At 35.1% G+C, this 22465-nt stretch overlaps 1 protein-coding gene across 4 annotated transcripts in view; it reads right to left on the bottom strand.

Annotated features, from left to right (window-relative positions):
• The window catches only part of TBC1D4 (TBC1 domain family member 4), a 204898-nt gene that overhangs the window by 37591 nt on the left and 144842 nt on the right, over positions 1 to 22465 (bottom strand). For 2 of the 4 annotated variants that reach the window (XM_044670593.1, XM_044670591.1), the window contains exons 8-12: positions 20779 to 20898; positions 8184 to 8258; positions 6570 to 6796; positions 4489 to 4656; positions 69 to 95 (exon numbers count right to left, since the gene is read on the bottom strand). In XM_044670593.1, the coding sequence (XP_044526528.1) occupies positions 69 to 95; positions 4489 to 4656; positions 6570 to 6796; positions 8184 to 8258; positions 20779 to 20898 (617 nt within the window). The remainder of the gene's footprint in view (positions 1 to 68; positions 96 to 4488; positions 4657 to 6569; positions 6797 to 8183; positions 8259 to 20778; positions 20899 to 22465) is intronic. The other 2 variants (XM_044670592.1, XM_044670594.1) reach the window with 2 other exon arrangements.

Raw genomic sequence — 22465 nt, 5'->3', positions numbered from 1 at the left:
AAGAACTAAATAAAATTAATAAGCCTTCTTCCTTCATGACATAGTAACATACTTAAACTTCTAATCACCTTGATTCTGAAGCAGAGTCTTTCATTCTAGTTCAGCAGGGAAATAAGGAAGGGTATTAGCACAATAAAAAGATATAAGTATAAAATCATGGTAAATCACTGAAAAGGTTTGTTTCAAGACCCTATGATGATTTACCAACATGATTCATACAACAATGACATTTAATCAAAGCTTATACTACTTTTATCAGAGTATGGGAAAACTATGGTATCTCAGGATATCTTTCATAGGATATCTCATTTTCTCAACACAGATGAATATGAATAGATTTCAGTAAAGATGAATATGAAGATGATGAAAATGAAGAGGAATAACTATTATTTAATATAGGTTTATGAACTTGGTGTTTAAAAGAAATAAATATAAAAAATTTTAGATACAATTTTAGAATCATCACAACAGATTGACATAAAATATATTTGATAAGCTCATAATCATGCCACCACAATTCACTTTGGAATCAGATAATATAAAGGGAATGTTTATTCTCCTTTACATTTTACTTCTAGTGATGTATTCATAACATATAGATATAATTAAATTAGGAAATTAAAGTCATTTAAATACCCAAAGTTAAGGATAATGGTTCTGGAGAAGTATACTTATGAGCAACAAATCTTTAGAAATCAATCCACTTTGTGAGGGTACTATGCATTACTATCCTATGGTTTTGTATATGGGCATCTTGCATGGTCACTTAAAAACTCATGAGGTATATTTCCTAACAGAAATGCCATCGAACTAAAGTCAAAATCATTTTGTGAAATTTTTACTTTATCCTTATTCTCACATTTCATTGGAAAGACAAGATATGTTGAAGATTAGGATAAAGTAACTGTTGTTTGGGATACAAACTTAAGAAACAATCCAATCCCAGATTTCTGCTTTTCAGTTTAAATAGAGGGTATCCCAAAAGTCTTAAAGTAGTTTTACTTATTAAAGGTAAAAACTACACAGGAAATTTCAATACATCTAGTAAAGTGATATATGGGCTGGAAAGTCCTCACATTATTTGGTCAGAATAGTTTAACTCTGATTTGTGGAGCTAAACTAAACCATTCTTATAGGAAAATAAAGTAATTAGCTTCACAAAAATGGTCCCAAGACTTCCAAGGCACTCCATGGTATAGAAACATAGTCTTTGATGTAAGCTGATAGACATAACTATAATTTCCAATGTAAATTTAGTGTCTATCTCTAGATTAAATATTCCCTCGTTAAAATCAATCTAGACAGAAAATGCAAATGTGAATATTAGAATCCAATTCTAAAGATAAATTAATATGCCCACATAAAAGGGCATATAGTAGTAATTTTTAAAAGGAAAGATAACTGTTGTTATCCTCTCTATTTCCCCATGCAAAATTAACCTGAAAAATTATTAACAGACTTTTTTATTTGGAGGCATAACCTTTCTGCAAAATGGAAGATGAGATTTTCTCCTCTTACTTCAACTCCCACCAAAAAAAAAACAAACGATTTATTCAATATTATCCTTAGATGTCTCATCCCAAGTCTAAAATATCTAAAAGTGGGAGATAGATAAAGAGAGGGTGCTATGAAGTCAAAAGCAATGTTTAATACCTTACAAACACAATACTACTTCACAAGGATCAGTATGGTTTAAATATATTTTAACACATTAATATGATCTCCAATTAAACTATTTTTGAGAAAATATGTAATGCCGCTCCTTCCCCAATTTCCCTCATTAGAAATCAGATTCTGTACTTAGGTTACAGCAAGTCTGGATTCAAAACTACACCGATTAAATACTATTATCTATAGCCAATGCAGAGGAAAGTATACTTGGAGAACAGATATCTGATATAGATCTGTCATATCTGGATCAGATATTGGGGCTTATTTTTAATGCTTTATTTTTGGGTAACACATGGCTACCACATGAAGAACACATGGCAAAATGCCATACATTCAGGATCATGTAAGCTAGTTACTACTCAATCTCTCCTGAAAAATATGTATATTTATACATACACACATACACAATAGCTGCCATGCTCAAAAGCATCATTCCTGCCCAAGAATGGAAAATCAGTACAGAATCTCACAGTAAAGTCAACATAGACACCACCATCATCCCCATCTCCTATTCTCCGTACACCAGATGAATGGATTATGCACTGCATTTTTCAAAGTTGTCAACTCCTACCAAAAGGGGCTTGTTTATGATGAAGCAGAATCTCCCAGACACCACTCTAAGTAAGGAAAGATCAGGACATGGTCATGAGCACATGACTGTCCTGGATTCTTTTTTCTGCCTTCTCCAAACTACTTCACTTGAGACTGTAAGCTCCCCTAGTTATAATTATTGTCTAGGCCAGTGATGGGCAAACTTTTTAAAGAGGGGGCCAAAGGAAAGGAAATGCTCCTCTGTCAGTCTGTTTCTAAGGCAACTCTTCCGAAGTTTTATTGTATTGTATCCTACTCATTGTATTCGTCAGATTAGGAATAATGTTGTGAGGCCAGATAGAACGTTTCAGGGGGCTGCATCTGGCCTGCAGGCGGTAGCTTGTCCATCACTGGTCTATGCTGATCATTCCTAACCTTTCCTTATTGCCCATTAGACAGCCTGAACTAGAGGTCCCGTAGAAATCTTAAACTCAACAGGTTCAAAACTGAGCTCATTCTTTTCCCACCTCCAACACTCCTTTTGTCCCACCTTCCCTATTACTATCCAAAGATCAGCCCCTCTCCCAGTCTTTCTCTCACCTCTCCTATCCAAACTGTGGCCAAGGCCTGCCGATGTTCTCTCTCTGCCACATACCCTGCCTTCCCTGACAATGCTACCACAGTGTTGGAGGTCCTCTTCACCTCCCACCTGCACTGCTCTCCTGCTGCTGAGGCTCCCTGTCTCAAGTCTCTCCATGCCAAGGCATTCATCACTCAGATGGTAAGGTGATCTTCCTGGATGACACTTCCCTCCCTGATGAAACTCCAGGGATTCCCTATCACCTCCAAGACCCAGTAACAAATCTTCTGAGTTCACGGCCCTTCGTTACCCAGCCCCCACCCGCCTTTACAGTCGTCTTACACCTGAATGCCCACCAGATACTCTTCAATCCAGTGGTACTGGCCGTTTTGCAGGTCCTTAAATAAGACAAGACTCTATCTCCTGACTCTAGTCACTTTGAATGGTTGTCCCGCATGCCTGGAAATGTCCTCTCCTCATCTCTGTCTCCTTGCCTCCTTCAGACCCCAGACAAAATCCTAACTTCTTCACAGGCTCTTTCATAATCTCCCCTGCTCCTAAAGTCTACCCTCTGAAGCCACCTTTCATTTTTTTGTTGTTCGGTTGTTTCAGTCAAGACCAGCTCTCTACATGAACTCATTTGGAATATTTGTACCAGATACTGGAGTGGTATGCCATTTCCTTCTCTGGCTCATTTTTCAGATAAATAAACTAAGACAAAGTAAGGTGACTTGCCCAGGATCACACAGCTAGTTAGTGTCTGGGGCCAAAATAAACACAGGAAGATGTGTTTTCCTGCCTCCAGACCCTGCACTGTGCCACCTAGCTGCCCTTTTCAATTTGGATGTGCCCCTCAATAAACTGTGAGTTCCTTGAGAGCAGGGGCTATCTTTTGCTTTTCCTACCACTTGGCACAGTACCTGGAATCTCATAGGAACTTAATAAATGTTTACTGAGTATAAAAATGTTATACATATTGCTTTTAAACTGAATCTCATCACTTAGTTTTCTCTTATACTATATAAATCATGACCAGCCATCACACTGAACAAATAATTTTAATCCCTTTTTATAGAATGAAAAATCATCATCAAACTTCTTCCCTACCTCCTCACCTCAATCCATCCCCCAATTGTTATTTAGAATTATGGGTTCTGAAATCCTATAGCTATTTAAACATAGAAAACTATATTCATATCAAAGAAAATGAGTCAGATAGTTAATTCCTTGAACCATTAAAAATGACTAACATGCATCAATCGCTTTTCTTAGGCAAATTCACTTATCAATAGCATTCAAACTTTGTTCTAAGGAACTCTAGGAATTCAAGGGGCAGGTGTAGGGATTCATAGAAACAAATCATGATTTAATATTGTGAGCTACAAGTCTTACTCTAACATATCTAAGTTTAGGATTTTGAGGTCTGGAAGGAAAATTAAGAAAGGGTTCACACTAGGAAAAAAAAGCATGAAAACTATCAATTTTAAATAATAGTTCTCCATTATGATTAATTTTCTAGTTTCAAAACTCTTTCATTAGGATAGTCAACCAAAAGCAAATCAAATAATGAGAAAACAAATTAGAAATTAGCACAAAACAGGATGCACAGATGTCACTGCAAAATTTATTAATTTTTATTAGCATATCAGTATACCAGAAGCACTCTAGAAAATGTTTTCTTTGCCAGCAAAGGCTACTGCTCTCACCTTATTTCATTTTCATACTGTGGGGACAGTCTACCTGAACTCTGGTAAAAGCTTTTCAGGAAAGAGGGGGCAGAGAAGGAAGGGGCAGAGAAGGAAGTATGAAGACTTGGAAGGCTGGAGGAAGAAGATTTACTCTCCTTGTGAATGCGTCGACCTGATGGAAGAACGCTAAGCACAGAAAATACAGCAAATTTGTTTTAATTTATTGTACAACAGTTAGGATTTTTATTCACTAAGAAAAATTCTTTTAAACAGACTTCTGACAGCAATCATTAGGTAAGGGGGAAAAATGAAGCATGGAACTGGACCTAATATGAGAAAGTTAAAACATTTTCTTTGGGCAATTCCCTTATTTCACAATCTAATGTTATGCTTCCTAATTTATACAGTAATCCTTACATGATGCATTTGTTTTTAAAGTATTCTAAAAAGCTCATGACAAAATGTTGTTTGTTTTCAAATGTAAGAGAAATTTCATGGGAAATAATCACAGGAAACCAACTCCACAAGGAAAGGCAGGTTATCAGTACTTCAAAGGCCTGGTTATTTTAAATAAGGGTAGTAAACTTTTCCAAATATAAAAGAACAACATGTTTTGCTTTTGGAAATCAATATCTACATTTTAGTTAAATATACATCAATTTTAACATTTATTAATTTAATTTTATTTATCCAAAGTCCTTAAAGATGTAGTCCAAGTAGCATTTTAAAAAATAAATAAATCTATTAACCTGCACTACAATGCCACAAACAGAATCTTCTGAAACTAACTTAATTTCAAAGGGATAGCTTTAAAATAAGGTAAATTGATAATGATTATAATTAACACATTCCAAAGGGTATTTTTTCTGCTTGTTTAGGGACTGAAAGAACCCACAAAGAAGGAATAACCCCTAAAACTGGGTTTAAGAGACTTCAACCTAGTAAAGAAGAGATTGATTATCTTACATAAATACAAATGTAATTTTTGTTTTATTTTTCTATAATATACTTAATATTAATGTAATATATCTTACATTTTATAAAGATATTATGAAATCTGAGATAGATACTTTTATGTGGGAAGGAAAGAGGAAGGATTTTTCCTCATTTTATAAACTATCCTGTAATAATCCTTAAAAACATTTTTGTCATCTTTAGTCCTAATAATTTCCAGAAAATTTTAAAACTAGTAAAATTGACAATATCAATATATGATTTAACAGTCATCCTCTCTATGGTACCTACTTTATATTTCCTATAAGGAATTTCTTACATGTGATGAAGAAGAAAGAATCTGAGTTCTGGGATATAAAATTTTATTTCAGTTACATAGTGGAAAGAGAAGAAAGAATGAAGTATGCATATTATTCTACAAACCCAAACATAATTTTCACACTTATCACATCATGATAAAGATGACATCATAAGCTTACTTCTAAAATATCATGCCACATAAATTCTTAAGAGTGGCTTTTTCAGGTTGCTGACACTTTCTGTCAATTCTAAGTACATTGACTTCATTATTAAGGCTATGTACTTCACTTAACAGGGAAATTGAAAAGAATTATCTTTTACATGTTACTTCGCATTTAACAAAATTATTATTATCCTAAGTTTAAGGTCAATTTAGTATGTTTTTATTTAATTATCTGATTTATGCGAACAGGAAGTTCTAGTTGATTAGTTATTTTAAAATTTGCTGACTTCTTTTCTTTGTAGCCATCACCTTGAAGCCATTGACTAATTCATAGTCAACAAATTTTAGTCAAAACAACTCCATGATAACCCCCTCAATCTTTTCCCCTTATTAATCATAACTGAATTACTGATGTATCTTAATCCAGTTTGCAGTTTTTCTAATTGTTAGTGGGGGTTTCATGGTTTCCTGCAAGTAATACGCATAATGCACAACTTAGGCTAACCAATATTATAATACTCTTTTTTAGCACACTGATAAATCTAAAGAACTCCTTCTTCCCTCAACAGAAAATAGGGCACTAACTCCGTTTGCTTTTGTGCGTAACAGCATTTCCCTCCCAGCACAACCCTCATCAAAATCAGCACTGCCAAGTCCAATAAGAAGGAAAGTTCAGACTCACCTGCACTGCTCAATGGAACTCTGTCTCAGGAGAGGAGACCGAACCCCATGAGATCGCCCATCCTGTAAAGTGATCTTTCTCTTTGTACTTGAGGGGGGATGGCTGAATGTGTGTGCCCGCCTTCGAAACTGGGGGGAGTCCGAGTCCTCTTCAGGGAATGTCTGCCAGGTTGAGTAGAGGGGAGAGGCTGGCGGGGTGCCTGGTGGAGAGTCACCTGGTGAATAGTCCTGAGAAGAAATCAGAGGGGAGTAAGGCCTTGCTTTCTCACAGAAAGCATGGCAGGCCTGACCAGACAGAGCTCAAAAGAGAAAGGATGTGTCTTCTTCTTCCTGGGCCATGAGCAAATCCCCTTTTTTTACTTAAGCCATCCTGCATGCTAATCAGTAGGAGCATGACCAACTTCTTTTGATAAGCTTGCTCTGGGACAAAAGCATCCGTAAAGACAGACCAAAATGAGAAAGTGGTGATAAGACAAGGTATTCTTTCCTCTGACACTTTGTGGCAATAAAATGCTGTAGCTACTGTACTTCTGACTGTTGGCAAAAAGATGAAAAGAGATCATGACCAAAAGCGGGTGGGGTTTGTGTATATGTGTCTGCTAATTTCCTTGACATATCAGTTGCATACTTCCTGTACTGTCAAAACAATATAACACAGTCTGATTGTCCAGCTTTAGCAGCAGCAGCATCAGGAAAATAAAATAATAAAATCTGTTATGCATCCTTGTCCCCTGGGTAAGCTATTGTCCAACTACATGTTGCCTGAGGTAAACTGAAAAACATGAAAAACAGGAAATAAATGAAAAGTGAGCTATGCTGGTATGTGTCTCATACTGCATGGACAAACCTAATAAATCTTACAATTCAGACAGCTACATTGTTATATGTTACTGAACAGTCACTACATGGGTTATATTTTTTTAGACTGCTAAATGATATGGTTTTGAATAAATTCCTAGTTGGGGAAATTCCACAAATAAAAAGTTTATTAGAACTACTTTTTTATGGATTAAAAAAATTAGTTTGAATAGACTTCAAATTTATTTGAAAAGAAATTAAAATGAATATGCTTCAGTTTTCAGGATTATCACAACCAGGAGAAAAGACAAGAAGGGTATTTTCTAAAAAAAAATGGAAGAATGAAGTTACAATTAAGAGAAAAACGTGAGAGAAGATAAAAAAAATTAGTTCCAAAGTACAGAAAAACTGTACTATAACGACAGCTCATTATTACATGAAACTGTATGTACTGAGAATCAAACTGTATCACCAAGAAGAAAAACTCCACATGGCAAAAAAGTTTATTGTTAAACAGCTAGCCTATATGATGGGGAGATATTTATTGTCCCTGAACACCAAAGAAGTTCAACTGGATTTTTCAAGATCATTACTGCATAAACTATGTTATCACCCAGTCAACTTTAACAATGTTCAACAAATATCAGATGTAAAAACACATGTGTGAAAATTCAAATAGCAGTATATGTCTTGTGAGTAAACCAATAGATAAAAGCAAACAAGACACAGACTACTAGCTTATATATCCCTGGAAGCTGCAAAACTCTATTAAGCCCTAAAACAGTAGAGTAGCATTTATTCAGTCTTCATTTGGTACCTTCTCCGAAGCAATACTATTGGCCCTTTCAAAGCTGTCCATGCTTCCCAGACGACCTCTCATTCTGTTAGCTCCCTGTGGGAAGACAAGAATTATATATTTTACTTGTTTCTCTATACTTCACTGCAGAATCCCACAAGCTAGCTTTGAGATACTACTGACTTATGCTGTTACTGAATTCATAGCCTCATATCCATACAATATAACAGTACTTTTGTAGTGGCAAATAATTAGGAACAAAATAGATATCCATCAGTTGGGGAAAGTCTAAACAAGATGTGGTGGTAGATAACTGTAATAGAATATTACTGAGTGGTTCAGAAGCCATAAATATGAAGAATTAAAAGAACCATAAGAAGACATATGAACTGATACTGAGAAGTAAGCAGAACAAAGAAAACAATATAAGCAATGACTCTAAAAGACCTATAAAACAAAACCAGATACCATGCTATTATTTTGACCAAGCATGGACCCAGAGGTAGGGAGCTACTGGTGTGAAATAATGTGCTTATCACCAGAAAGGTCTGAGGTTTGGCTTTGCTAAGCTACTTTTTATTTTTTCATTCATCTTGAAATTTTTTGGCCAATTCTGGAAGAGGAAGAGGAGGATATTAATAAATGAATGTAATTTAACAACAACAGCAACAAAAAAACTGATGATTTCTCATCACTGAAACTGGCTCAGTTCATAGAATACTGGGCCTGGTGTTAGGAAAAACTGAGTTCAAAACTGGCCTCAGACATTTACTAGCTATGTAATGCTAAGCAAGTCACTTAACTTCCATTTGCCTCATTTTCCTCATCTGTAAAATAAGGATCATAATAGCACCTACTTTATAGAATTGTTGAGAGGATATAATATTTGTAAAGTGCTTGGCATAGAGTAGACACTTACTAAATGCTTGTTCCTATCTTCTTGTCCTTCCAAATCACTGATTTTACAGATGATGAAACAAGGACTTATGAAGTTTAAATTTACTTGTCCAACTGGGGCTAAATCCCAGCTGCCCTTTTTCCCATATTTCAATATTCTTTATACGATGCCACAACATCCATAACCAAGAAGAAATTAAGTCAATGGAAGAAATTTGACTTTTGTTTCTTCTCAGATAGAACAAATATAGATAAGGTCAAATAAGAATTTCTCAGAGTCATTTTAGATACTCCTTCCCGCTTGACAGGCTGAATGGCAGAAGACAGAGACTGAATTCTTAAGTACCTGGGCAAAATTATGATTTCTTTTCATTTACCAAACCTATACCATGCAAAGCATTATGTTAGAATCTTAGAGTTTAGAGTCATAAGGGACCTTTGAGATCATCTAGTTCAATACCATAATTTTATGGATAAGGAAGCCAAGGCCCTTAGCAGATAAATAATCCTCTCTAAGATCACATAGGTAGTAGACATCAAGGACTTTTATCTATTACTTCCACTCCCAGATTTATGCTTTGGAGTCTTTGGACATCATAATTTGTTTAGAAGGCAAAGAAGAGGGGAAATGAAGCAGGTAAAGAGCCTGATTCCCCCATGGCTAATTCGGGATTGATTTCATACTAATAGAGGCCTGCTCTGTGGGCCTGCATTGGGCTGTGAGAAACTTTGTCAGAGTACAGAAGCTCATCCTTTACACATTAGCTCATAATGGGCCTCCTGTCAAAACAAAGAACAAAGGTGCCATTCATTTAGCTTGTCCTGGTCTGAATTTCTAATTAAACTCCATTCTCCTGGGACAATCTCCAGACTATAAAGTATGCTATAAGTATGGTAAATAGGTTAATATGAACTGAGGCCATTCTGCTTAATACTTTATATTGAGGTAAAGTATTTCATAAACTAAGTGAGTTTAGCCTGGAGAAAAAAAAAAGACAACATGTGGCAAAACACATGTCTTCATGTGTTTGAAGGGCTGTCCTTTAGGAGGGATTAGATTTGTTCTCTGTAGTCCCAGAGGAGAGAACTAGGAAAAATGGATAGAATTTTCATCATTTAAGCTTAAAGTCAAGGAACACTTCCTATTTAGAGCTGTCAAAAACTGGAATGGTCTAACTCCAGAGGTAGCAAATTCTCCTTCTTGTGAGTTCTTTTAGCAGAGGTCCCACAACTACTTAAGAGTTATGTCCTTTCATTTATGGCTTAGACTAGATGGCCACTGAGATAACTTCCAATCCTGAAATTATGTGATTCTATGAAGCTTTAGACAGTCAGATTTTGGCTTCATACAAGAAAAAAATGTCCTAACAATTAACACTGTCCAAAAACAGATTAAGTTTTCTCCAGAGGCTGCTAATTGCCCAACAATGAGATCTTCAAGCAGAAGCTAGACAGTCACTTCTTTTAGATGTGGTAGAGGGCATTCTTACTAAGTTAGCACTGGAAGAGATTAGATATGAGATCTAGTCTTACTCTAAGAATTCTAGGGTTCTGAAATTTTAGTGTTTCAAGGAATTAAGGTAAATTAAAGTAGGAATTAAAGGCATGGTACAATGGATAAGCATTGGGCCTGCAGTCGGGAAGATTTTTGTTCAAATCTGTCCTCAGATATTTGTCAGCTATATGACCCTAGGCAAGTCATTCAACTTTTGTCTGCCTCAGGTTCCTCATTTGTAAAGTGAAGATAACAACAGCACCTATCTCACAGGGTTGTTCTGAGCACCAAATGGGTAAATATTCATAAAGACATTTATAAGCCTTAATATACCATATAAATGCTAGTTGTTATTAGCTTAAATTTTAAAGAAAATTTAAAATTACAAGCCTTTTACTTCTCAACATAAAATAAGAATGGGTATTTGGGAAATAATTATGGGTTAAATTTTCAGAAATATTTTAATCATAGGTATAATATAGTCCCCCAATACAATGAAGCAACAATAGGGAGATGAACCCAGGGTATCAGACGTAAGACACAAGACACTAAGGACAATAGGTTAATAGCTCAAATGAATTGTATTTTATTTCAATTAAAATTACAATTTAATATATTGAAGGTTTGCAAAGCACTGATCTCATAATAACCCTATGAGAAAGGCATCTGAAATATTATCTTTCCAGGAACACTAGAGGAATAGGCAGGAAAATGTAACACTTTATGGATTCTGGATACTTATTCCCAACTAGGAAATCCTTAGCAATTCACCTACCTTGTATTATTGGGAAAAAAAAAATCCCTGTTTCCAGTACTCAAATGGGACCTTGAATTTGTAAAAAGATCTATTAATTCCAGATCTTTGTGAAATATATGCTTAGCATTCATAACATATTACATGCATATTAATTGAAGGTATCTTCAGAAAGCTGAAATTCTAAAATAATCTATTTTTGTTCATAGAAAAATAAATAGAAAAAGAAAAAATAAGTTATCCAAATAAGATAGCCTTAAAAAGTGTTTGAATGAATGGTGAGCCAGCTAGATATGTGTCTACTTCGAATATCTATGTAGATATCTTTCTGCATAGGTAAAAAGGAAAATTTAATGACTCTTTTTAAAACCTCATATACCTGGCCAGAATTTCTATGATTTTCTGAGTCAGCAATACAGTGGTTTAGTTAAAATACAAAAATTATAATGGAATGAGCAAATAGAAGCAGAACATGAGAGAAACATTATATCTTTCTTCCAATATAATTGGTCCTGGGAAGGTCCAACAGTGGAAAATATCCATGTTCACAATCAGAAAGGGTATATCAGTGAACCTGAATGGGGTTCAAAGAAAAGCCATAAAGTTGAATATACCGTCGGCAAATAAAACTTTGATGAAAGCTTAAGAAGGAAGGGGGACACTTTAATAACAGCTTTCAAATACATTGAAGGGCTTTTGTAGAAAAATTGGTACTGTTTTCTATTTCTACCATAAATAAAACCAAAAATCTGTATGCTTAAGTTACAGAAAGGATCTGGTAGAATTAAAAACACCTTTTTTCATTAACCAAGGTAAACTGTGAGATTTCTAATGCTCAGTTGCTTTAGATGATTTAAATACTAATCTATCTTAAGGAAAGGGATTTTAGATAAATGATTTCTGAAGGCTCTTTCAGTCCTATGATTCCACAGTAAAACAACAAATGCTTTTGTTGCCAAACATATTATTATTATCCCAAATAATTTCAGAAGAAATGAATACCTATTCAGGGTCATATTAAGTAAGTGTTAGGTCCAGGATCCAAATTCACTCAGGACTACTCACGAAGCTCTATTCCTACTACTAGGCAGTGCAGTAGACAGAGCAATGGGCCTCAAGTCAGGAAGGCCTGAATTCAAATCCAGCTTCAGAAATGTTTACTAATTGTGGGGACCTTAGGCAAGTCATTGGCCCTCAATCTACCTAAGTTTCTACAACTGTAAAATGGAGATGATAATAGTACTCACCTTGAAGAATTCTTTTAAGGATCAAATGAGATCATATTTATAAAGTGTTTAATATAGTGCCTGGTACATAATAAACATTTAATAAATGCTTATTTTCTTTCTTTTTTCTTTCTTCGGTTCATTTATTCCTTTCTTTTTTCCTTCCTTTCAAGCAACTATAACACAAAATTATCACCACTACTAGGGGAAAAAAACTCAAAGGGCATGTTTCACTGACAGTGGCTTGTTATATTCTTAGTTTTTTTAATATGACAAAAGACAGAACATTTATTTTACAATTCTAAATTGACCTGGCCATGAGATTATCTCTTTTATGTAGGGAGGCCAAATGTCACACTGAGAAAAGACAAACCAGGAAACCAGTTTCTCTCATTAGATCCTTACTTTTAAAGTTGTTTATAGCTGGATAACTGGTATATACCACTGTGGTATTACAATCTTTGTACAGATAACTTTGTCAATTCTTCCATATACTAATTTGATAATACCTGTACCAATGTTACCCTTGGACTAATTTTGAATTGCTAATGATCTTTTCTTCACATCTAATAATGATGCTATTTCACAAACAACTGTAGTTAGCTATTCAAAATATCCTGATATCTAAGAATGACAACGATTGTAAGCCAAACCAGATATGCCTACACTGCCAGCCTTATACTAACTCATAACCCAGAGAAAATCAACTAGCAAGTCTGGATATGCCAAAATTCCCTTTCACTAAATAACTCAGAAGTACATAAACTATTTCCATGCCACCAAAAAAAATATGTCTTTTTTTTTGGGGGGGGGGGCACAATATAAGACCTTGTTAGGTCTCACAATATGAAATATCTTGGAATGGAAAGCCTACAATACATCATTTGACCAAAATAGATCTACTGAAGTGTTCTGAAGGATGACTTATAGGGTATATTAGTCTTACTAATACAGAATATGAGAACCTGGTGGGGCTGAGAGGAAGAACTTCACACCCCTTCAAGCATCAAAGAGAAAGTTGTCAAACTATAAAAAGGCCCAGAACATTGGAGCTCCAAGGGACCTCAGAGGATATCCAGTCAGTTTCCTCTCTGTAAAATGAGTGCTTTTAATGAGATGACCTCCAACATCTTTCCAACTCCTTGATCCCCTGATCCTAGTCTAATCCTCAAGTGAAGGCTAAAACTATTCTACACTAGCCTAGGATAAGTAGTAGCTCTCTAGCCTAAAGTACAATACACAAAGGAATTATTACCTACAAATGGAATTCATGTTTTTACAGCACTGTTTTATCCATAGTCCATTAAACTAGAGTGTTTGAATATAAAAAGGCCTGGTGAATCTTAACTTAAACAGTCATTAAAATTATTCTTAAAATATAATGCATGATGATAGGTTAGAGAGAAGTCATTTATAGTACACTGAAATAAAAGCTTAGCAGGTAATTTTTTTGTATACATACATATATTCTTGATATGAAAAGATAATAACCAGGTCCATGTGTAGTAATAAGGAATAAATGCACTTTCAAATTATTAAATATTTGCTACTTTAGTTTTTTTGAAAGAAAAGTACAGTGTGAGCATAGACATACACACACAATTTCTTGTCCTAGCATTAGGGAGCTCTATAGAATACTGGGAAATGGAGATAATTAGTATTAAGATAAAAGGACTCAGCTTTATTCAAATATTATTTTTGTTATATTTTAATGAGGTTTTATCAGAAGATTCTTGGGTCTTATAAAATAATTTAATATCCCAATCTTTCCAATTTACGGGATTAGGATGAATCAATAAGCATTTATTAAATACCTACCATGCACTAGGCACTGTGTTAAATGCTGGAGATATAAATAACAAATTCCAGACAGAACTACTCTCAAGGATCTAACATTCTATTGGTGAGGGAAGGAACACATGTTCATAGGCAAGTGAATACAAAATATATTCAAAACAAAATATATATTTTACTACAAAGAAAAACAGAGTTCAAAAAATTTGGGGGCACAAATTTCCAAATGTAGTTACTAATTTTATTCACTCTTAAATTATATACTGAACAACATTAAGCAAAATTATCTTTTTTTTTCCTTAAAAAATATTTGTTTGTTATATGGGGTGGCTCTCTTGGAGGGTAGAGAAGGGGAGAAACTGAGAAATTCTGGTGTTTTAAGTGGCACAGTGGATAGAGTAGTTCTCTTCACTCCTCCTAAGGGAAGAATCAATTATCTATAGTTATAGCTCGCCTGTTTCCAATTTATTAAAACCTGGGTTCTTAATGAAAGTTTTATTATCTCCACACAGCAGACACTTAATAAATATTTAGATGATTGGTATCTTAAAGAAGCCAATATTTTTCTCCTTTTTGAAGCTCTTAAACAAATAAGAGCTTGTAAAGTTTAGATTAAAATATGCAGAAGTTTCTTCATAATGGCTTATCCTCTCTTTTTCCCCAAAACAGCAAGGTTTTTGCCTAAACTCAATATTGATACCTACTATGCTCCAATAATCTTCATTTTATTTCATTTCGCTAAAATCAAAAGCAATTCCACATAATTTCAAGTTATGCTTCTGAAATTCTACTTATTGAGTTTGTGACCCCAGGTGACCATATATCACACTCTTAAAGGAATAATTCAATAATAATGGACAGAATTTTGTAACTGGTAGGATTATTGTTCTAGGATTTCATTATTGGTAGCAACTCAAAAAATATCTGAATTCTTACTATAATGAAAAACAGAGTTCAAAAAACCTTTTTTGGAACACAAATTTCCAAATGTAGTTGTTGATTTATTCACTCTTAAATTATATACTGAACAATATTAAGCAAAATCATCTCTTATACTTCAGACTATTTTGCCCTGGGAGCAACATTATTTGGTATGGTGCCAAGCTTTTAAATAATATAACATTCAGCATTAACTATTCACCTAATTCTGGTAGAAAATAAGGAACTAGTAGAAGGAACACAAATATGTTGGGGAACATAAATGATGTCAAGCAGATTAAATCACTCCTCTAAAAATTACTTTGTACTTTTCGGTCTTTCATACTTTTAGAAAATATCACTTCCTTCCAAAATATCATAAAGAAATAAGGAAGCCAGGGAACCTCAGCTCTATCTCAAACTCCATTATTAAACTATTGTGATAAATCCCTAAGTCATCCTGTGTCCTAGTTTTCCTATCCATAAATGTTCACATTCACCACTAAACTCTTTCAGGATTTGGCTCTAAAACTAATCTTTAGGACTCACAAACTAATATTAATGTCTAGAAAACACTTTGAACACGAGCCCAAAAAATGGCTACAACATAAGCTAATATCAGAATTATTTTCCCTTAATTCTTTATTCTACAAATGTGGAAAATTCCTAAAGCTAACCAGTTTCCTACTACAGGACACAGTATCTATTAAAATCTCTTACGATTCCCTATCGGATATCGTCTACTATTATTTGAAATACTTTGATCAGTTAAGAAACTAACAATTTACAGTATTGTTCTGTATGTCAGTATATGCAGAAATTTATCTTTAAAGCAGTAAAGTACATTACTTTACCTACACAGTAATTAAAACCTTACTGTTGTACCTGTTTGGAGAATGACCAGAAGAGGCATCCTCCCTACCTTAATGAAATGTAATTGAGGATAGGATATTATCTTTTTTAAACCACTGTATTATGGAATCGGGGCAGCTGGGTGGCTCAGTGGATTGAGAGCCAGGCCTAGAGACTGGAGGTCCTAGGTTCAAGTCCGGCCTCGGACACTTCCAGCTGTGTGACCTTGGGCAAGTCACTTGACCCCTATCGCCCACCCCTACCACTCCTGGGCTAAGGACGGTCCCTAGCCCGGATGAAAAAGGAGGAGGGTTGGGTGTGGGGCTAGCAACCCCACCCTGTAAAAACTACATCTGCTAAAGAAACTGCAACCTAAAGTAGGGGCAGCTGGGCTAGCTCAGTGGATTGAGAGCCAGGCCTAGAGACGAAAGGTCCTAGGTTCAAATCCGGGCTCAGACACTTCCCAGCTGGGTGACCCTGAGTGACCCATTGCCTACTGGTTGTGGTCCTATGCTCCTAGAATGGAGTCCCAGGATAAAAAAAAAAATTATGGAATCAAAATACCTGCAAACTCAAACCACTCTTTCTATTCTCACCACCTGCTATAGATGTGAAACATGTTTTTATCTATAGAATTTTTAAATCCCTTATTTACATGGTCACAATTTTTATTTTCTTTGAGAATATATGCTGTTTTCTAGACTGATAAACTGTATTGTGATCCTCATGAACTAAGCTTCTTCAATTTATGTTATCTTATTGAAATCGTTGGAAAATGCAGCAATTATTTATTCTTATCTCTGAATCTCACTCAGAAAATAGTCTGAAATTATTCATGCAAGTGACTCGCTAATCTCTCTTATGATTTACAATGTCATAGTACCAACAAATCTACTAAATACTTCCATCCACCTAGATGCCCAAAGGCATCACATACTCAAAAGCTCATAACAGAACCCTCTTATCTTTCCTCCAAAAGCAGGAGTTCTTAACAGTTTTTGTGTCTTATGGGCCTCTCTTCCCCTGCCCTTTGGAAGTCTGGTGAAACCAAATGATCCTTCTCAGAATAATATTTTAAATGCATAAATTAAAAGGCATAGGACCACAGAGGGAATAATTATATTGAAATAATTTAAAAATATTTTAAAAGTTTATGTGCACCAAGTTAAGAATTCTTGATCTTAACTTTATTTTCCCCAAAAACAAACACCATAATTCCAATCACTTAGATTCAAGACTTCAGAGAAAACGTTCACCCATTTCCATTCCTCACCCTGATCCCATATCCAAATGGTCTCTGAGGTCTCTTCTAGCTATAAAACTACATATCTCTCATATCTGTCCCCTTTCCTCTATTCACAATAGCTGCCACCTAGTTCAAGTCCTCATCACCCCTTGAGCAGAGTATTGCAACAATTTCCTTACAGATCTGCCTCCACTCCAATCTGTCTTACAAAGAACTATCAAATGAATATTACTAAATTACAAATATAAATTGGAAGGGCCACATGAAGCAGAGTGAAATATAGGACCAGGAAAACGTTGTACACAGTAACTGAAACATTGCGGGATGTTCAAAAGTAATAGACTTTGCTACTAACCGCACTACAAATGATACAGGACAATTCTGAGGGACTTATGAGAAAGAATGCTATCCACAGCTAGAGAAAGAGCTGTAAGAGTAGAAATACAAATGAAAATATATGATTTATCACTTGCTTATCTGGGTATATGATTTAGGGTTTTGGTTTTTAAAAGATTACTCTATTACAAAAATGAACAATATGGAAACAGGTTTTGAGTGATGATACATGCAAAACCCAGTGGAATTACTTGTCAACTATAGAAGAGGGGAGGGATGAGGGGAGGGAGACAACATGAATCTAACCTTGCAATACTTATGTGTGGATTTGTTGCTGGAATAAAATACAGAAAATTTAAAAATAATGTACAACGATGACTATAATTTCCTTGCTGGAGAAACTTTAGGAGATCTCTACTGCCCCCAAAATCAAATAAAAATTCTTTGACTGATACTTAAAGTTCTTTATAATTTGGATCCAACCTACTTCTATAAACTGATTTCATATTACTCCTTCCTCATACACTCCACATTCAACTAAACTGCCTACTTACTACTCCCCATACCTGACATTCCATCTCCTGCCTCTCTCCCTACACAGGCTGCCTACCTCCTGTATCTGGAGACTTCTCCTCCCTCACCTCTGCTTGTACAATTCTTCCCTTCCTTCAAAACAACTCTTCTAACAACTTCTGTTAGAGGCCTTTTCTGATCTCCTAAGATGGGATATTTTCATATCCCAAAATTACTTTATTTTATATTCATTTTGTACATTTGTGGTTCAGCCATTTCAGTTGTGTCTGACTCTTCATGACCCCATTTGAGATTTTCTAGGCAAAGATACACTTGAGTGGTTTGCCATTTCATTCTCTAACTAATTCTACAGAGGAGGAAACTGAGGCAAGTGGTTAAATGACTTGCCCAAGGTCACACAGCTAGTTAAGTGTCTGAGGTCATATTTGAATTTAAGAAAATGAGTCTTCCTGACTCTAGACCCAGCATTCTACCTCTTTTACCACCCAGCTGCCATTTTGTATATACTTGCCTGTGTACATACTGTTTTATTTGTTAGAATCAGAAGCTCTTTAAGAAAAAGGATTATTTTCTGTGTTTACATTTTCAGTAACTTAGCACATAGTAGTTGAATTGAACTTACTAATGAACATGAAATACTTTCAGAAATGTCTTGCAGCTCCTGTAATAATCTCAACTTGATTCCTCAAAATAAAATGTTAATGTGTTAATTAAGCATCTTATAGTCTGCTTCTGGTCTCTAATTTAGAACATTCCAAAAGCATTTTACATCAACCTCAAATACACATTACTGGCTTCTGGATTCTCTTTCCAGAGACTTTCCAGGAAGTCCTGTTTTGCCCCAGATGCAGGCTGCCAATCTTTAGCCTCTACTCCATCTTTACTACTATGAAAACCATTCCTAACCAGTCACCTGCTTCCCACCCACAATATCCCATTTCATATCTACCCAGTCATTTTACTGGGCTCTCTGCAATGCTCGTTCCATAGTTAATTAACCTGCTTTCATCTTAAATCTTCATAAACTCCTTCCATCTTCTAGAGATCTGGGTCCCTGCTGCATCCCTGATCATTCTTTCCAGTATTAGCTGCATGTTCACTTCTACCCTGCCCACACACTTTTTCACAACAAAACTTCCTGGAAAAACCTTCTACAGTCAGTATCTTTACTCTCTCTCCTTTTACTCTCCTCTACACACTGTGCAATCTGGCTTCTGAACTCATGATTCAACTGAAACTGCTCTTTCCAAAGATAACAGTGATTTCTTAATGGGCAAATCTAATGGCATTTTCTTAAGCCTTATCTTTCTTGACTTCTCTGTAGATTCAGAATGTCAATCACTTTTTTTTTTGTCCACACTATACATTTTTTTAAACTACTCTCTGATAGTTGTATATACACTTGTCTAACCAACCACTCTTTTCTCAGTCCTAGCTTCATCTTCCTTCAGGTCTAGCCTACCAAACACAGGTATCCTCCAAAACCCTGTTTTGGGCCCTCTTTTATCCTTCCCAAAGATTCCTTTATGATCCTATGCATTTTATTCTATGATTTTGAAAGCATTATTCTGAGAAAGGTCCCTAGACTTCAGCAAACTGCCAAATGGCACAAAAAAGATTAAGTACTTTTGCTCTCCCATAGGTTCAAATATCATCTTTATGCTAATGATTCTCAGATCTCCAGATCCAGCCCTAACAGCTACTCTCCTGACCTCCAATTTCCCATCATCATTTGCCTCTTGTAAATCTCAAACTGAATGTTACATGGACATCTCAAATTCAATATATATGAAACAAAATTCTTTTCTTCCTAAATCCTTCCCTCTTCCTAACTTTCCTATTATTTTTAAGGGTCCCACAATTTTCCTAGTTACCTAGACTCAAAATTTTGATATTGTCCTTGATGGCTCATTAGCACTCACCCCATATATCCAGTCTCCTGCCATGTCTCATTTCTAACCTCACAGCATCATAGATATAGCTTCTCTTTTCTCCACTCACATAACTACCACCCAAGTACAGGCCTTTAAACACTTAGTAACTGTTTTTTGGCTGACTGATATGACATCCTGAGAAGGTTTTACAGGTTGTTTGGGATGAATAAAGTCTACAATGATCACTTTAGGGAGTTATTTAAAGGTATCTTATTTCTACTATTAATATTAAAGAAAAAACAATATTCTAATAAATGTATTTCAAGATTTTCCCTTAGATCCCAGACAAATATAAGAGGAGTTTTATAATAATTTTCTGTAATACATACTGAGTTCTTGAAGCATTAATATTTAAATATCCTATTTCCAATTTTCGGTGCATGTGTCTCCACTACTCAAACTCTATAGATAATTTGTGTATTTTAATCAGCATAATAAAACTAGATATAAAAGACTGTGTTTGCAATATTCTTTTGACTGTGCTTTAAACTAGAGTTCATTTAAGTAAGGGTATTAACTTTGATGATGACAAGTTAAGAATCTGCTAGCCTATTAGAAGATAAACAGTGAGCACTGATTTACAATTATTATTACATAGAAAAATACTCAACTCTAGCTTATAAATCTTACCCTTGAGAAGATATTTTCCAGAGAGCTAGTCAAGGATCTCTTGGCTTTGTTTTTCAAAATGTCAAGTTTGAACCTGCCACTGCTACCCACATTTTCAGGAACTGTATTATTAGAAAGAGTCTATAAAAAAAAAAAACAAAGATAAATTTTGATTTGGAAACAGAATCATAGATACAAATAAATGAAATGAAACTTAGGCTACCACTAGTCTTAAGCCCTGCCAATACTCTCAAGACATTAAATCCAAAAGTGGTGAAGCAACCTGTGCCAGGTAATTTGACAATGTAAGGAAGAACTAGGCTCTGAGATGTGGTATCCAACTCCCAACACAATGTTCTTTTTACTGAATCACACTGATACATTTAATCATACCTACCTTCTTTCTTTTGGGTTATTGTACATCTTGGGCCACTTAAGAATCCTACGGTACCTATAAAGGGTTTCAGTGGTTCAAAGAACATAGCTTCAGGTGTTAGGAACAAAATAAAGAAGGCAGTAAAATAGAAAGTTCAAGTCTTTTCTCTACAGGGTATTTCTTCTATAGGTAATGAGAAGAGATTAAATTTGATAGGACAAGAATCACTGATACTGTTTTGATTACCACTACAATCTTTCAAAATATTCTACATGGTTTTATACTAAGCAGACTACATTCCAATGGACAAAGTATCCGTTGGAGATTAAATGGAATTGTATTCTGTTTCTAAAGGTTTTTTCATAATTACATAGTTCTCTACGCCTAGGTTTCCTAGCCTTTAAACTCTTTAAAACGAGAGTATTGGACTTAATGCCTCAGTTTCTTCAACCATAAAATGAAGGGATTGGACACTATGACCTTTAATGTCTAATTCTACCTACACTACAATAATAGTATACCTGCTATGTGCAAGACACTATCAATACTCAAAAATCATGCCTTTAAGTTTTTGTGGTTTTAGTAATAACCTCATTTTTACTTTCATGTTGATGACATACACATTCCCTGCTATGCACAGTAGTGAAAAAATGAGAGGCAAGATGTGCACAAGTTTACCTCCACAAAAGGGAGGAAAGTATTCACAAAAGTGCACTCCAGAAAGTAGTGGAGTAACCTCTTTATGAGGGAATTGAAAAAATGGATAAATGAAGAAGGAGGTCAACCTGCCCTCTCACTGATGCTCTTGTACTTTAGAGAGGATCCCACCTCCTTCTCTGTCTATGTCTGCCATACCAGGCAAATGGTTTTCATGGGGAACAGTTCAACCACAGAGCCAAAAGAGAGATTAGAGATGGTAAGTTGCCTCTTTTTTTATCACCAAGTTCTGTCATCACTGCCCCAAACCCTCCTGTTATATTACATTGCCTCTCCTTTCCCCTCCATGTTATAGATTATTTCATGGTTACTTTGTTAGGAAAAGTACATATTATCAGAATTAATATTATAAAGAATTGTATGCATAAAAGTGTATTTTCAGCAATCTCTAGCAAAAGATTAGTTTTTGGCAGTCACAGAAAACTAACCCTCTATTTCCCATAAATTCAATGTACCAATACTCACATTTTTTACCATTTTCTAGGAACCTCACCCCACAAGAGTTGAGGATTTACTCTACTATGAGGGACATAGTCATTTCACTGAAAGGAATTTATAGTCTGATTGAGGAGCAATGATATACAGATAAAAAGGCAAAATGAGTGGTATAAACCA

The sequence above is a fragment of the Gracilinanus agilis genome, chromosome 3, assembly GCF_016433145.1.
Source record: "Gracilinanus agilis isolate LMUSP501 chromosome 3, AgileGrace, whole genome shotgun sequence".
In the NCBI taxonomy this organism is placed as follows: Eukaryota; Metazoa; Chordata; class Mammalia; order Didelphimorphia; family Didelphidae; genus Gracilinanus; species Gracilinanus agilis.
This window is presented reverse-complemented; position numbering and strand designations above follow the sequence as displayed.